The following is a 17,329-nucleotide window of genomic DNA, read 5'->3' on the forward strand; positions in this document are numbered from 1 at the left end:
ATGCTTCCTCAGGATGTCGGGAAGCAGAAGCCACGCCGTGTGTCGGAACCGGTGTGCGGAGGAGACGTTTCCCCGATCCTTCCTCGGCGCTTGAAGAGCCGGGACTTCCCTCTGAGCGTGAAGCGCCGGAGGTCCGGCTCCGCACCTGAGCGCAAGGTGAACTGCGTCCTAGTTGGAGACGGAGCGGTGGGCAAGACCAGCCTCATCGTCAGCTACACCACCAACGGATACCCGACAGAATATGTTCCAACAGCGTTTGACAACTTTACCGGTAACCTTTGTCATCAATGTAGTTGAATTAAAGAGTTACGCACAAGTTTTACGCACACCTGAAAGTTTGGGTTTAAGGCTTTTGTCGAACTTGTCTTTCCTAAAGTTGTTTACATTCGAGGTTTTCCGTTTCAAAGCTTGTAGATGGTGCCCATGTCCGCTTTCATACCTCATACAGAGAGTGATGAATCAGGTCATACACATACTGTAAATGCTTTCTTCATCTTCTCAGTGATGGTTGTGGTTGACGGAAAACCAGTGAGACTGCAGCTCTGTGACATGGCTGGACAGGTGAGCTGCACCTCTCTTTTTCCGAGATGTAACGTTATCATAAATACATGAAGGAACAGTCAGCACACCTGAGCACGTGGCATGTGTAGAACAGGTGCATGCATTACGGGTCCCCCTTGTGGAAATCTAATCACTCAGCTTCGCCTCTTTTTGTATCGTTTCGCATTTCTCCCCTGCTGCGTTTCCACGATAGAAATGGGGGCTGGTTGATGGATCAATCAATGTAAGTAATCAATACGTTTTGTCAACGATTAGTGGTACTCTCAAACTGCAGTTCTTGCTGTGTTTGTGTTGGTTGCCCCCTGCAGCCAGCTTTTAGTCCTGGACTGAAATCCTTTAAGACCCCTTTAGTTTAAGTTGCCCCCTCCTAGTCCTGTCACTCCACAGTTTACATCGCCCCCTGCAGGAAAAAACTCCCCCTGCCCCATCTGTCACCCTGAGCCCCACCATCCACTTTTTGTTGAATATTACACATTTCTCATCTTGTCTTTGCATGATGAAGTCAAGTTGAGGGTAAATTAATCTGACTTACAGCAACAACCCTTTCCAGAAACAGTGTCCTTGTTACTATAATATAATAATCACAGATCTCACTGTCAGTAGTTTATATAGAGACTATTTTTCAGAGGAAAGTATGCTGTAGATTTACCAACAAAATAATACCAAGAAATCTCAGAAAGCGAGACAAAACTAGAGCAAATCAAACCAAAACCACCTGTATGGCCAGATCCCACAAGAGGTGAGTGAGAGATGTGGATGAATCAACCTGTTGAAAATGTTTTAAAAACAGGAAATAAAAAAGAAACAGCATATTTTTCCTGAGCCCACATCATAGTGACACCTCGTCTGCACCAAAAATGTCAGTGGTTATTCTAATCAAACCTGGACTACAAAATAATGTGATATCTCAGGAGCGCCTGGAGGGAATGTCTTCAAATCTGGAACAAAGTTCCGCTTGGACTCAAAGGTGAACTGATTAGAGTTTGGTGGTTAAAGGTCAATGGTCACTGTGACCGCACAACAAAATGTTGACAATAACTCAAGAAATCATACACTGATAATGACAAAATGTCACACAAATGTCTTGAAGGATAGAATGAAGTGATGACATTTGATGTCCAAAAGGTCAAAGGTCAGCTCCTCTGTGACATCATAATTTTCTGTAGAAACAGTTTTCTGTCCATTATTCAACACCGATAACAGAAGTGGAGACTGTGACCATAGATACTGAATTGGTGACACTAATTAAATTCTTTAGAGGTTTCCATTAGACACATTCCACATTGATGCAGAGAGGAAGTCACTAAAAGGTGGCAACGCTGATGATGTTCTATTTTTTCCTGACTGTCAACAAATCCCATTTAAAGACCAAAACCAACAATGAATCGATCCCACTAACAAGTACTGTGTGTGTATCAAAGCCTATGTAGTATAAGCACTTTTGATCTGGACAACACGTCGTACAGACCACTTCTCTCCGAGTGTAACCTGCTGCTGAGAGGCACAGACAGTGTAGGGAGGTCAGAAAGTATTCAGATACACACTAACAAAGTGTTTGTTTTGGTCTTTTCATGGGATCTGTTGACAATAAGAATAGAATAATGCCAGTCCTATCCTGTCAGGAGCCAGGTTTACTCTAATCTGATCTGTCTGTTTATGACTCATGAAGGATGAGCTGGAGCGCCTCCGGCCGCTGTGCTACAAGAACGCAGACGTCTTCCTCCTCTGCTACAGCGTGGTGCGCCCCTGCTCTTTCCGCAACCTGACCAACAGGTGGGTTCCCGAGATCCGTCAGCACTGTCCTGGTGCGCCCCTGATCCTCGTCGGCACCCAGCTGGACCTGAGGGAGGACGTCCAGGTGCTGATTCACCTGGCACAGAACCAGGAGCGGCCGGTGTGCACCGAGGAGGGCCAGCAGCTCGCACAGGAGCTCGGGGCAGTGAGCTTTGCAGAGTGCTCGGCGCTGACCCAGAAGAACCTGAAGGACGCTTTTGATTCAGCCATCTTGGCTAGCATCCAGCCGACAGGCACTTGCAGCATGCAGCAGCAGAGGCTGACCCTGAGGAAGAAGACGCCCGATAAGATCAAGAGCCTCTCGGAGACCTGGTGGAGGAAGATCAACTGTCTGATGGGAGAGCAGAGCTGTGAATTCAAGTGAACAGCTGCACAAGAGCAAACCTGGGTCAGATCATGTTTGCAAAGGTGCCAGATGGGTGGGGATTATCACCACACAGGACAACATGAAAAGGCCCAGAACAAGCGCTGAAATGCAGGGCTGTGACTCACAAGATGCCTGTTCAAACCCCCAGACTGGCGGGGAAAGTGTGAGTGGGTAATGTTTCACACAGCATTCAGCTTATTTGTAACTAGGACAACTACACAGCGATGTAAACAGTTTTTAAGTGTCTATGTAACTCTGCTAGAAACCTCTGAAAGACTGACAGCTGCTCACTTGCCTAAGACGTTAAAAGCAGAAAGTCTTGGTTACAAACTGGGAGAGTAGAGTTTTAAAGCACTGCGTATTTACCAGACGGAGGTTCAATGAGAGGTGCCATCGATTGGATTTTGGGAAGTGACTCTAAACCACCAACAGCAGAATAACACTGTTAGATCACACTGTTGCTGCTCTGCATTCTGTCATTAGCCAATCCTGCGAGCTTTGCCGATCACCTGCTAGAAGAATTCTTCACCCTCTCCACTTTGATTCTTTCACCGCTCCTCCCCAATGTCTTGTTCTTTGTGTTTTTTAACCTCTGTATAACTACTGGAGTTTGACGTGCGGAGATAAGCCGATTTGTTAAGGGTTTTAAGTTAGAAAACCACTCGAAACCCACTACAGGTTTCTGTGTTTTATATCCTGATGTGAGCAACTCCACCCATCTGAGACTCCCAGGGGGTTAAAACAAACCCCACAAATATTATCAGACAGTTTGGTTTGATGCAAGTCTGACTGTCGAGGAGGCTGATGGAGATTTTGACTCAGTGTGTATTCTTTGTCTCCTTACACCCCAACAGTACTAGTTCTTTGTTTGAATGTTAGTTTGTTATTTGTGTACTTATTTATTTATGGTTATCTACACTGCATCTCTGGTCATGGAATATGCACGGAAGCCTTGATTAAAGTTTATAACAACCGTTTACAAGATTATTTCACTTACCAAACGGAGCATTTTAAGGGTGTAAATCAAATATCAGTGAGATATTTCCTCACTAAACGGCAACATTTCACCAGGTGTGATTTGCCATCTGTTTGTGTACGTGCAAACGTACAACTTCTTCAGACTCCCACAGCTTCTGCTTCTTGCTCCTTCACTGGACAACAACAGGACATGTTGGCAGGTTAATAGGGATCAAGTGCCACTGATCATTACCGCTCTGATCCTCCTGTTCGATTACTGACCGGCCCAGCAAGACTTCTGTGCATAAAAATGCTTCCTTACCTCAGATACAACATTGGGGTCAAGCAGTCAGAGGCAGATAGTTCTCCTGTAACCTCGGGGTAAGAGGAGTATCAACACTTTGCCCCGCTTTCCTCTTTGATTCAGAGTCAGCCTGGTGAATGCTCACTCTGGTTGCAGCCTCCTCTAATAGGAGCAGACAGGACCACCTGGACTGGATTAGACCAGCATATGGAGCCTGAGTGTCTCCCCACGGAGGCCTCACACCTTGAAAAGGCAGGAGAGGCAGATTCCTCCACCTTCAAGGGTTTATCTTGTTCTCACACGCAACCTGTAAGTGAGGAAAATTTACTTCTAGTACTTCATGAACTGAGGTTATACACACAAATTCAGGGGACACCTGAACATTTATTCCCTGGAGAACACATGCCTGAGCCCTAAGGTCCACCGACTGCGTTTTTAACCTTAAAATCCCCACAAATAACACGTTCATACTAAAAGTGACTAAACTTCATTAGTGACACATCCATGAACTTCACTAAATTAGACCATACAACTGAATTTATTATTTTAATGATTAGGAATGTGTACTTGCACATGCACTGTATATTATTGGACATCTCATACAAAGTAATGCAGAATATTTCAACAATATGTTCTGGCCTTGAACAGGCAGTTTATGATGTGTACAAAGCGTTATAATGACAAACTATTGCCATCAAAGTCACTGTGAAGAAAATTAATCTTATGTTGCAAAGCAAAAAGAAGTCAGCCAATAACCTGAATGAACTAATGTGAAGTCGTGGCACAAGGGGTTACAACTCATCAGCAGATGAATAAAACCACCACGATAAACACATTCAATAGAATTAATACAAGTTTTTGTTGGTTTAATGTGACATATGGCAGAAGTCATTTTCAGCAGCACCCTGTCCAGAGACATTACAGGAGACGACAGGCTCAGTTTAACACGTGACCTCACTTCACCTGGCCTACATTCCCTCACAGAGACACAAACAGCTTGAGAGATTTCAGGCAGGTGTGGTTACCTCTCAGGCATCTGGCTGCTGATCACCACAGGACGGCCTGAAGGGGCGTTCATGTTTCATACAGTGGATCCTTCTGACTGCACAAGCCTTCACCTGCATGGATACTGCACACCTGTTTACACCAGTTCATGTTGCAGTTCTTCTAGACTCGGTTATGTCATCTGACATATGGAAAGGGAAGTGCCCTCTACTAAATAAAGACCCCACTCCCTCTTTCCCAAAATAAATTCATTGATAATCTGGTGATCAGACACGTCATGAGTGAGGGGGCTCAGTTCAGAAACTCTTTTTTCCACGGTTCTTCTCTCTAAAGTCCTTCACGCATCTCTTCCAACCTTCTTTACTTGATTCTTTAGTTCAGAATGGCCCAAAAGGGTCGAGATCTTTTTATTGATAATAGTTTTGCATCATTTGAACAACTGAAAAGTTCACCCTACCAAATACCTAGTTTTTCAGGTATCTGCAAACCCGACACTGTCTCCACTCTCAGTCTCTACCTGTTTCGCCTGGTTTAATATCTGCTATCGAAGACAAGCTGGCAGGTATAAGACGTGCCCCCCTCTGCAAAATTCAAACTTCCTGGGAGCAGGATTTAAACCTTTCACTGTCGGAGGATATTTTTAGTTCCCTCTATGCCCTGTGTTTGGTCATGCACAGGGCCCATATAGCCAAAGCTAAACTTGTATCTTGTATCGTGACAAATCCTCTGCTGGAAAAACACTGGAGAGATATTTTCCAACCCTTACCCCAAATTCTCAGCTCTGACCCAGAACTCAGACCTCAGATTGCACTTGTTGGTACCACTGGAGAGAGTGACGTGTGCCTGACTCTGTTTAAATGGCACAAGCTGTCTGTTGACCAGTTGTGCTAAGATGGAGGGAATGCTGCCATTCCCACCCATGCTCATTGGCTGAGGGACATGATGTCTTGTCTAAACCTTGAAAAGATCCAATACTCCCATTGTAACTTGCTCTCTCTCTCTCTTTTAGTCATGTGCCCCTCTGTTGGGTTCAGGCAGTGGTATAATCTGTGGAAGTTATGTTTTCTTCCCCATCTTTTGTTTGATTTTCTTTTCTTATTATTTCTTATCCTGCTGTGGAGCCAGGCATCCAGTGGCTCTCTGTGGTACTCCAGGTGTCAGTTATGCGTGAAGCTTGTGGGTGGGGATGATCGGGGTAGGGCGTTGGTTTAAATGGGGTGAAGTTAACGTTGATAGTGTGCATATTTGTTGAAAAAATATTCTTGAGACAAAAAATAAACTTATGACAGGCGTATATCTATTGAAGATATGTTTTTATAGTGCATCTATTTCCGTAGACATGGTGACACTACAGAAAGAAAACAGATATCCTCCACCTGTATGGGCCACTTACAGGAAGTTAACATGGGGTGCACTTGAAAAGGGATTTGAACATTGACGTTCTCCATGCAGAGGTGTGCCACAGCCAACTGAAGGTTTGCAACATCATTGCTGCTTCTGGAACATTGCACAACTAAGCAAGATGTGGCATTGTTATCGACACTGTGATCGGACCAGCTGACCAGAATAATTTCCCACAGCTGAGTCACATTTCCTCGTACTGCATTTAAACATGTTCACATTTATTGTTGAAGCTGTGCGAGTGACCTGCCAATATTTACCTCCAGTCTCCAATGCAAATGTCTTATTGGAAAAAAAATGATTCAGGTTGTAGTTGACTTCATTTCTGATCAATACAAACTTTATTCTGAATAATAAGCACACAAAGAGTTTGTTAACAGCTGAAATGTTCTGCACACTGTCGCCCCCTGCAGCAGTGACAGGGAACTAATGATACCCAAACTACAGAGTTGCTGTGGAACTGAGTTGCTGTCAATCAGCCACTGCAGTACTTGAAAAATGTTGACAACTAGCAAAGTGAGATAGAGCTGGGCTCATGTTGGAGTTCACTGTATTGAAATATATACATGCTGTGAGATATTGTGCCTTCAGTTTAACACTGTTTTGAACAGACTTTATTGGCCTTCTCTGTCAGGACAAGTGCGATATGACAGTATTTCTTAAAAGTACTGTGTGACATTAACATCTAAAATTTGATTTTACAATCCTTAACACTTAACATATGTAATGTACCTGCGCAGGTACAAATAAAGCTTGCATTCTCCAATCTTCTGCTACATGCTTGTGCTTCTTCTTCTGCTGTTTAAGGCTGAGACGTTGGTATAATCAGGATCAGACTCCAGCTGATGGGGACAGACAACAAGATGAGCGTTGAAGGCCTCCAATGGAATCTGGAGACAATTAGATTTGATATTGAAATGTACGTGTTTAAGGGTACAAAAGACTTCTGCAGTAAATGTGGCTGGAAAATGTGTGAAGGTGCTAAATAGACATTGGTGATTTCTATTGAAGGTACAGCGTGTGAGAATCGGCCACCTGTCAAAGGTCACTCCAAACAAACAGGGGGCAGCGAATCACCAGAGTAACTTATTGCTGCTCACTATGCTCTTTGCTGTAGCTATCTCTGGCTGTTAGCTGTGCAGCTGGGGGCCCTTTTAGTTGACTGAGTCTGCTTGGACCGAGAGCTCGCATCACTGGGGGACTGTTGGTGGTCACACCGAGCATCAGTACCAAACTCAGCCTCTGAGAGATTACAGTGCCGAGGTGATTTACAGCAACGCCAGCTGACTCCCGGGGCAACCTAACCGGCTGGTAAATGTTGTACCAATGGAAAGACAAACCAAGATGGATTTGGGGAGTTTTATTTTGTTTCTGTTTGAATTAAGTGTGTTTTAGAAGGAATATTTCCTTTGTTGACATTTTGTGAGAATTTTGTTTATTTATGAGACTAAAAAAGCTGAGGGCGCTTATGAAATGTGGCAAACCAGTTGTTGAGGAACAAAATGGTATTATGAGACAGGGCACAGCTAGCTGGTTAGCATGCCAGCTTCAGTAGATACGTCTGCAACACAACACACAGTCTGAACTGTTGGTTCTTTACATTCTTTTCCATTTTCATTCTTTGGTTGTTTTAAACTAAAATTTTGTCCATGTCTTACACATTGGACCATCAAGAAAGACAGTTCTTATTTAATTATATGTAAATTGTTTTGATGACCTTACAAGAACAAAGTGAGTGCCAGTGAATTAAAAGCCAAACACTGATAACCCTTTGGTATCTCTCTCACCTCCATAGTCTCTATGGGTTCATGTGTTTCAGTGGTGGAGCTCAGAGTTTTCTTCTTCCTGTATTTCATCCAAAAACAAAGGAACAAAAAAAAGTGTATTTGAAAACTCCAAAACTATGAAAGTAAAAGATCAGTAATGGAAGTGATTCATTTTCATAGTTTCACCTCATCCACAGACAGAACAGAAGCAGAAGAGTCGGCCCCACAACCACCAGAGTCAACCTGATGATATTTATCATCATTGTTGATTTCCCTTGAAGATAGACAGTTGTTAAACATGCTTTACCGGACCTCATTAGTAAGGTTGGATTTATGAATTAGTTTACCAGGTGATACTGTCTGTTAATCAGCCAATTATAGGATCATGGAAGCAACTACCTGCCACAGCAAGCAGATACAAGGTGGAGTTACGACGTCCTCTTTTGCTCTGGGCTTCACAGTAATAATTCCCACTGTGTTCAGCTCTGAAGTCAGTGATGATGAAGATTTGTCCTGATGCTTTTGTCGAGTCTTCATTCTCCCTGTACCAGGTATAATTAGCTGCTGGGTTAGCATCACTGCTGCAAGTCAGAGTCACTGAGCTGCCTTCCTTTATCTCACCAGAGGGACTCACTGACACAGAGGGAAGCTTTGGAGCATCTGAAGGATAATAAGTACAGAGAGAAAAATGTATTTAAGATGAAGTGGAATTGTTGTTTTGAGGGGCACCATGGAGAAAAATTGATAATACATAATACGATGACAGGGAATGTCATACTTAATCTGATTCCCTGTCAAATAGTGCTCCACTTGAGATCATGAAGCTGTGCTGCAGGTTCCCAGTGTGGGGGTAGAAACTGAAGTGACTAACTTTCATCTCTGGCAGTTAGTGAAAATGCAGAATTAACATGTTTTACTACACCTGACAAGAGGAGGTGTTTGCACAGTGAAGTCTGGTCAGTTCATACCATCACACAGGTGCAGGCAGAGGAAACAAGGAAGCAAGGGACGGACCCCAATGCACAGTACAAAGTTGGAGCAGGTGCAGTTCAAATGATGCAGGAATGCGAGGCAGGCAAAATCAAATCCAAAAGAGAACCCAATCCAAAAATCCAAAAACAAGCAAGGTCCAGGGAAAAACAAAGCAACTGCTGGCAAAGGCTGAGGGAAAACACAGACTTAACTGGGGGCTGGACATATAAGAGGAACCCCAGGTGTGGACGTCAGCTGAAAACCAGGACCAGGTGTCAGCCGGGCTGACAGTTCAACCTTAAGTCAAAGTGAACATTTAAGCCGAATTTGAAGATATTCCCCTAAAGCACTACTGAGATATCGTGTTCATGAGAATGGGACAGATGAGTCCATACAGACGGATGAACAGACAACCCGAAAACATAATGCCTCCGGTCATGGCTTTCACTGGTGCACAGGCAAAAAATATTGTTTTGATTTTACTCCTATGGTTTGTGTACACAACGCTGCATGACGCCGTGGGGCTAATCCTTCTCCTGCAGCTCGACATAAATTGCTCTCTGGACAAACACAAATCGGGAACTTTTTATGAAAAGCTGACTTGTGTGACTCAGACTGCTGTAGCCTCGTATTAGCGTCAGCTGAACTTTGGAACTGGACACTGGATTTTGACATCCATTTGAGTGGAGTCATTCTACGAAGGAATCACTCCACAGTCGGCATGGACAGGAGGAATGATTACAAAAAACATTTTAATGTACAAATGGCATGTGATTATAGTAGCAAGATAGACTGAAACTATCCTTTTAACTACCTGTGATGCTACATTAGAACTTCACATTGTTTCTCGACAGATGTTTACATCCGCTGTTTGTACTGAGTGCTGAAGTGATTTGCTGACATTGTGTACTTACACTGGACATCTATGTGTACAGGGTTGGAGGTGATCTGGCCATACTCATTCTCAGACTTGCAGTGGTAGATCCCGCTGTCCTCCAAGGTGATAGAGGTGAAATGATACGTGTCTCCAGGAGTCAGTGTTTGGTTCATCTTGTACCAGGTGTATTTAGCTGCTGGGTTAGCATCACTGCTGCAGCTCAGAGTCACTGAACTGCCTTCCTCTATCTCACCAGAGGGACTCACCAACACAGAGGGAAGCTTTGGAGCATCTGTTGGACCAAAGAGAGACAAATTAAATCTTTGTTTATCTTTTTAGGCATGGAAAGCCTCAGGCTAGGAGGAGCAATGCAATTATTTAGATAAATTATTCTGATGAACAAGTGGTTACTATGGTATCCACCTGTTTGAGAAATCCTGCTTCATGAGACAGGCCATTGTCACATCTAGCTAGCTGGTTATAGTAACAACTAACAGACCTGTGCATGAAACATGGCCACAGATGTCCTCTTCATGGGCCTTTTCTGTTAATACACTTTGTGACCTCCCACATGCAGTGCAAAAAAATTAAAGTGACTCAAAATCAAACTGATATTAAAATAGTGTGTAAATATGGTATATATTCCGTGACCCCGTGAAACTGCATAAGCATTAACTATCTCTTGTTTGATCCATCTGTCTATTTGATTTCCCCTGACTGCTTTGACTTAGGATTCATCCTGACACTGACCGCCGTGCAGTCCTGTACACTGATTTCATTGTAAAGCTTGAAATATGTCAACTGAAACCTCCAGCCTTGTTTGTGTTTAGATCCTAAGTTTTGTTAGAATACTTGCAGCTGTTATTGAGCAGTTTCATGGTTTTTTTATGCAGTGTGTGTGGTTGTAGCAGAACTTCTGTTTTCTGGATTCACTAAGTCAAAGCCCGTCCGTCTGTCGACTCTGTCATGAATGAATCGTGAAACTGGTGACTCTATTTTAAAGTGTTACAATGAAACATGAAAAGTTACAGACTAACAATATCCAGTCTGTCTCAGTTAAAAACTTATCGGTGAACTCCACCTGAGAGCTATTGGCCATGACATCATCAATAATGGAGAAATGAAGTAATGAAGCATCTCGACAACAGAAACATTGCAACCACCAAAACATTAAATGCAGCAACAACATATTTTATACTTCTACTCCTGAATCACAAAAATTTCATCTAACTGGAAAGAATTTCAGAAATTTGTTTACTACATATATCTGAAAATTCCTTTTCTTACAGTTCTAGTTTAGTAGTTTTTTGTATTGTTTTATAGGTTAATACACTTTGTGACCTCCCACATGCAGTACAAAAAATTTAAAGTGATCAAAATCTGATCACTTGTTGGACAAAAACATTATTTCACAGTTTATTAAGCTTTGTGATGCTTGGACCTCAAATTTTGGCAATTGCAAGGGCACTGCAACTTTCATGGCCTTGCTCAGAGAGGCACTGCATTGAAGTTCATGCCGGCACAGTAGCAGTGACATTAAATCCTTGAGCACGCCGTCAAGCTTGGCCAAGAAGGTTCTTACAGCTGGACATTGGTGTCCTGTGGTTTTCACCTCACACAAGAGGCAAGATGCTAGACACACATATTTCAAGCCATTGCCAGTGTCCTGGCAAGCTTGAGTTTCAGCTTGTGCTCAGAAAAAAGGACATTAAAGACATTTGGTCTGACTGGTAGTAAAAATAATAAGGAGGAGGAATTAATATTCAAATGTTTTGTGGTTCCACCTGACATCCACAAACAGAGATGAAGACTCAATACATATTTATTCTCAGATTTGCAGTAGTAGTTCACTCTGTCAGAGCTGATGCAGCTGAAACAATAGATGTCTGTTGGCCCCTCAAGTTCTTTTTATTCTTCTTGTACCAACTTGTATTTTTAGCTGCTGGGTTAGCATCACTGCTGCAGGTCAGAGTCACTGAACTGCCCTCCATGATTGAAGGAGTCACTGACACAGAGGAGGTTTTGAGCATCTGAAGGAGATGCGTTAACAGAGATTATTTTCGTTAAAGTATGTGTGTACTACAGTAGCACACATGGTATTTAAATTACAGCTGTGTGTACCAGCATTTTAGACTGTGAAGGTGGTCTGACAAAGGGACATGTGACAGTTTGAATGTGTGTCCCATTCTGCATAAAACTGGTCGAATCTCCTGGAGCTGCTTAGTGAATCACAGCAGACTGAATGTGAAGCAAGAAGAGCTGAAGAAATTAGACATGATCAGTAAAATCCTCTCCTGCAAAGACTGCACAGATTTGTTATTTTTCAATAAGCTGTTTGACTCACACGTCACTTCAATAGAGATGTTTTTAGATGTTCTCCTCCCCAGCTCGTTCTCAGCTGCACAGTAATACTCTCCAGAGTCAGAGGACTGGATGGACCTGAAGACAAGCTGTGCTTCTTCTCTGACGGCTTTGAGGTTCACATTCTCCTTGTACCAGGTGTAACTAGCTGCTGGGTTAGCATCACTGCTGCAGGTCAGAGTCACTGAACTGCCCTCCATGATTTTACCAGCGTGACTCACTGACACAGAGGGAGGCTTTGGAGCATCTGGAGAACACATGAACATCATTAAAGATGAGAATATGTTATCACAGATTAGTGACTATTGAGTGAGTGAATATGAGTGAATATTTTAATGCAGTTTTTGTTGTTGTTTTTTTCTTTTTGATTATCCCTTGTATTTGTCTCAGTGGCTGTCCAGAGTGCTGATCCTGGAGCTGTTCCGGGTTAAACTCCTGCTGCTGGAAAGCGACAGCCAATAACAAGAGTTAATCATTTCTAACAGAAACCTTCAGCCTTGTTTGTGTTCATATCCTGCTTAAGGTTTGTTAGAATGCTTTGCAACTGTTACCGAGCAGTTTCAGTGTTTCAGTGTTACGATGAAACATGAAAAGTTACTAACAATATCCAGTCTGTCTCAGTTAAAAACTTATCAGTGAACTCCACCTGAGAGCTATTGGCCATGACATCATCAATAATGGAGAAATGAAGTAATGAAGCATCTCGACAACAGAAACATTGCAACCACCAAAACATTAAATGCAGCAACAACATATTTTATACTTCTAATACTCCTGAATCACAAAAAATTAATATAACTGGAAAGAATTTCAGAAATTTGTTTACAACATATATCTGAAAATTGCTTTTCTTACAGTTCTAGTTTAGTAGTTTTTTGTATTGTTTTTATAAATAATTCTGCTGTGTCTACGTTCAGATTAGAAGACTGCAGTGAGCTTACGTCTGAAACTGTATTTGTGGTGTAATGTCAGTGTTTGTGTGTGATCTTTGTCCTGACACAGTGGAGTAAACTCACACACTGAGGGAGAGACGTAAGTTTCATGTCCTTTCAAAGCACAAGAGATGATGTCTCCAGGATAAAAGACGCCTTTATAAGAGGACATCTGCACCCCTGTGATTTCCTCTCCATTCTTGAACCAGGAAGAACGACCAGCTGGACCGCAGCTGCTGTGACACTTCAGCTCTGCCTCAGTGTAAGACTGGTAGACTTTTATTCTGGTCACCTGCACCTGCAGAGCTGGACGTGAGAACAAGAAACAAAATTATCATCACTGGTTTGAACAGAAATCCATGATAGATGTACACACACGTCTACAACAACAATTTCTTGAAGTAGTAGAGAGCAGAAGTAACTAGACAACAGTGACCTCATGATGATTGATTGTTGTCAACAGGCTCAGTGTGTTCAATATACTGTGTTGGTGTGTATAACCTCGGTTTGTGTAGATCAGTACCTGTGACAGTCAGAGTTGTTCCAGGTAAACTACTCGTCCATTCAAAGCTTCCTGTTCTGAATTTGAAGCGATACTGAGCTGAATCACTCTCTGTCAGGTCAGTGATTCTCAGAGTGGAGCGTCCTCTCTCTGTGATCACCTGAACACGACCGTCATACTGGGAGTCTCCTCCGAGGTCCTCAGGCTGTGATGGATTCAGCCACTGACGGCTACGTTCAGGACTGAACCAGAATTTTGAATCAACATCGTATCCATTACTGCTGTACGTGCAGGAAATGTCCACTGATGAGCCTCTGAAGACACAGATGCCTCTGTGGGTGTACGTCACTCTGTTGCAGGATTGACCAACGACACCTGAAAGAAAAAACAAATTTTCACCCTTTTTAAACCAGACTTGGTCAAAAGCTCGTACACGTAGTGATGCGGCTCCACCACATGGTGTCATGTTAGTGGAAGACTGTGGAGTGAACTCACACACTGAAGGAGAGGGGGAATCCTCATGTCCTGCGACAGCACAGGAGTAACTGTCTGCAGAACTAAAGGAGTCTGAATAATAATAAGAAGAAGAAGATGTTGCTGCTGGAATTTTCTGTCCATTTTTGTACCAGATGTAGGAAGGATGATCAGGTCGATGACAAATAATGTGACACTCAATCTGGTCACGATATGGAGATTCTCTCACCTTCACCTGGAGACCTGGATCTGTGAAGAAGACACAAGAACGTTATTTCAGACAAAACTGTCAACATGCACACATGCAAATTCAGACACATTTACATGATTGTTTTCGAGATGTTAAACATTTGGAATTAATTAACATACAAATGAAGATGTTACCTGTGACCCACAAAGTGACTCCAGGTGAACCAGTATAGCTTCCACCATCGTGGTTTGTTATGAACCTGAACTTGTACTCAGCTGAGTCGCTCTCTCTCACGTCTGTGATTGTCAGAGTGCAGTCCTTCTTATCATCACTGTACTCCACACGACCTGAATACTGTGGGTCTGTTCTCAGATCCACATGTACATATCCATTAAATTCAGTAAACCAGAGTTGATTTGTAACTGTGGTATATCGTGTTTTTTGTCTGGATGGGTATTTGTACGTGCAGGGTAATTCCACAGTTGATCCTTTTGAGGCACAGATCTCAGTAGAGGTGTAAGTCACTCCCCAGTCATTCGTACCCTGTACCACTGCAACACAGAGCACATCAGACACCACAGTCACACTCATAACAACATCAGCAGACAGACTGTCATTTGCAGTGGAGGTGCTTCAGTGTGTGAAGCTACATTTCCAGAAACTACTGTGGCTGTCGTGCCATCCCACTTCAAGTCAGTGTGACGCAAAGATAATCTTATATTACCAAGTTGTTTTTGGGAAGGGGAGCATGAACAAACTTTAAAATACTGCAGTCTCTGTTATCTTAACTAGAACTGAGCTGAAAACCTATTCTGCAAAAATAAGTCTGTACTTTGAATCAAGCTTTAATGTTGTTTCTGGTTTAAGTGAACAGAGGTATGGAGACATCTACAAATCACTGCATTTTACGGGAGGATTTATAGTGCAAAGGAAGTCAAAGGTGTACACATGATCTCTGCAGGTAACGTCAAGGAGCACTGAGGCAGGACATCATACAGAGGCTGCAGTGAAGGAACAGCAATGTATCAAACTGTGTACTTTAACACAGTGTTTACTGAACAGGATAAAAATAAGGATGAAAATTAAATATTCAAAGGGTGAGAAAAACTTTAACTTCTTCTTCTTAACTTCCTGCGGTCAGGCTGCTGCACAGTGAGAACGGAAACTGTAGAGAAATGCAGAGCACTGAGACGTGGGCAGTCTTGTGATATATAGAGAATTATTCTAAAGAGAGAAAGAGTCACAACTACTGGGGGAAATATTTGGGTGTTTAGCTGCTAGTTGCTAACTTTTTCTGTCTGTTGGACGGGTAGTGTACCATGGGTTTTTCTCGAGCTTTTTCACCGAAAACAGCTGCCTCCTGCTGCTGAAAATGAGGCTAATGAGAGCAGTGAGGGTGAACTAAAACAGTGAAGTTACAGACCACAAAACCAAAACAATGAGCTCAAAGACGGTAAAAGGTTCTGCAGAGCTGAGAGGAACTGCAGAGCCGATAATTCTCTGTGGCTTCATTACCACAAGCAGCACCGCCCAAATTACACAGTCATTTGACCTTTTGTTCATACAAAAATATTAATTTGTACAATTTAAAGGTTTTTTTTAATCCACTTTGCAGTTCCAAAATTTACTCTGACATGAACGACATGAGACCAACTGTTAAATACTTTATACTCCCTGTAATTATGCTACAACCCTGTTTCCAAAAAAGTTGGTACGCTGCATATAAACTGTTCCAGCGGGTCTTTTCTTTTAGCATTTCCAGTCTTTTGTTGCCACTGTCCCAACTTTTTAAAAAATTGTTGCTGGCACCAAATTCTAAATGAGGAGAGAATTTTCAAAAGCAATGAAATTTCCCAGTTTCAACATTTGATATTTTGTCTTTGTGCTATTTTCAATTAAATATGCTGTTTTCTGTTTCTATTCACGTTTTGCACAGCGTCCCAACTTTTTTGGAAACAGGGTCGTGTTAGAGAGCTAACAGCAAAGCAAAGTAGGAAGTTCCACAGAGTGGTGGGTTTTATTCAGCAAATGATTTAGAGGATTTTTCCTTTGTTTGTATATTAATTCTAATTATATACACCCGGACTGCCTTTAGTAGTGAACAAAACCCCAGTTTTTAAAGTTTGTAATGCTACAAACACATCTCTGTGTTGTCTTGTAAAAACTTAAATTCAAGGAGGGTCTGGTGCCGCAGGGATTGTATAACATCACACATCAAATCATTGTATTTACTAAAAAACCTGCCATCCTGTGAATGCCTGGAGTGTGTGGACTGACTTCCAACATAAATGGAGATGTACAGTACCTTGTACAGAGAGAAGGAAGGCAACAAATCCACTCGCTGCTGCTGTTGAACTCATAGCTTCTCCTTTTGTCTCTGTTCAATCAGCAGGTCGATCACATACATGAGAAACAGTGGATGTCAGTTAATCACTGTGAACATTTCTACATCTGGATGGGATCTGGTCTCTGAAGACAGCTTGTCTCTTTGTGGGTTGTGTTACGGATATCAAAGTGTTAAAAACCAGTGTGGCTTCCTTCCTCTTTTTTTTCAAATGAATTTCCTGGGCATATTTTGTATTTTATTAGACATGAAGAAATTAGAAATGAATTGTTGAAATGAAGAAACAAATGCATGAACTTCTCAATGTATTTTTATAGGAATTAATAGACTCTTTACAGAGTCTGCTTACAGAGTTCATTTCTGATAAACACAAACTTTATTCTAAATAATAAATACAAAAATGTTTCACTTTACTTGAAACAGAATTTCTACACTGTAGTATTGCCCCTATTACCTTACTGAAAGATCTTAGCAATTCTTCTGCTACTGCTACTACTGCTGATCACTTCAGGACTTCAGCAT

The 17,329-nt window shown here is 42.2% G+C and overlaps 2 protein-coding genes across 3 annotated transcripts; one reads left to right on the top strand and one right to left on the bottom strand.

The window, feature by feature from the left end:
* LOC121627533 (rho-related GTP-binding protein RhoU-like) lies at positions 1-2,719 on the top strand. The gene is made up of 3 exons (XM_041966484.1): positions 1-271; positions 503-561; positions 2,231-2,719. The coding sequence occupies exons 1-3, from the start codon at positions 1-3 to the stop codon at positions 2,717-2,719; spliced, it is 819 nt and encodes a 272-aa protein (XP_041822418.1).
* Positions 2,720-6,571: 3,852 nt separating this feature from the next.
* On the bottom strand, positions 6,572-16,935 carry LOC121603996 (sialoadhesin-like). Of its 2 annotated transcripts, none has more exons than XM_041933363.1 (11): positions 16,769-16,935; positions 14,658-15,014; positions 14,295-14,522; positions 13,821-14,174; positions 13,382-13,603; positions 12,349-12,612; positions 10,042-10,296; positions 8,555-8,815; positions 8,342-8,429; positions 8,177-8,234; positions 6,572-7,279 (listed from the first exon to the last, which is right to left on the bottom strand). In XM_041933363.1, exons 1-11 carry the CDS (start codon positions 16,821-16,823, stop codon positions 7,163-7,165), a joined length of 2,259 nt encoding a protein of 752 aa, XP_041789297.1. In that variant the 5' UTR covers positions 16,824-16,935; the 3' UTR covers positions 6,572-7,162. The 2 variants fall into 2 exon arrangements, with proteins under 2 accessions (XP_041789297.1, XP_041789298.1); XM_041933364.1 differs by having other exon boundaries at positions 6,573-7,231.
* Positions 16,936-17,329: the final 394 nt, after the last annotated feature.

The sequence above is a fragment of the Chelmon rostratus genome, chromosome 3 (genome assembly GCF_017976325.1).
Source record: "Chelmon rostratus isolate fCheRos1 chromosome 3, fCheRos1.pri, whole genome shotgun sequence".
Taxonomy (NCBI): domain Eukaryota; kingdom Metazoa; phylum Chordata; class Actinopteri; order Chaetodontiformes; family Chaetodontidae; genus Chelmon; species Chelmon rostratus.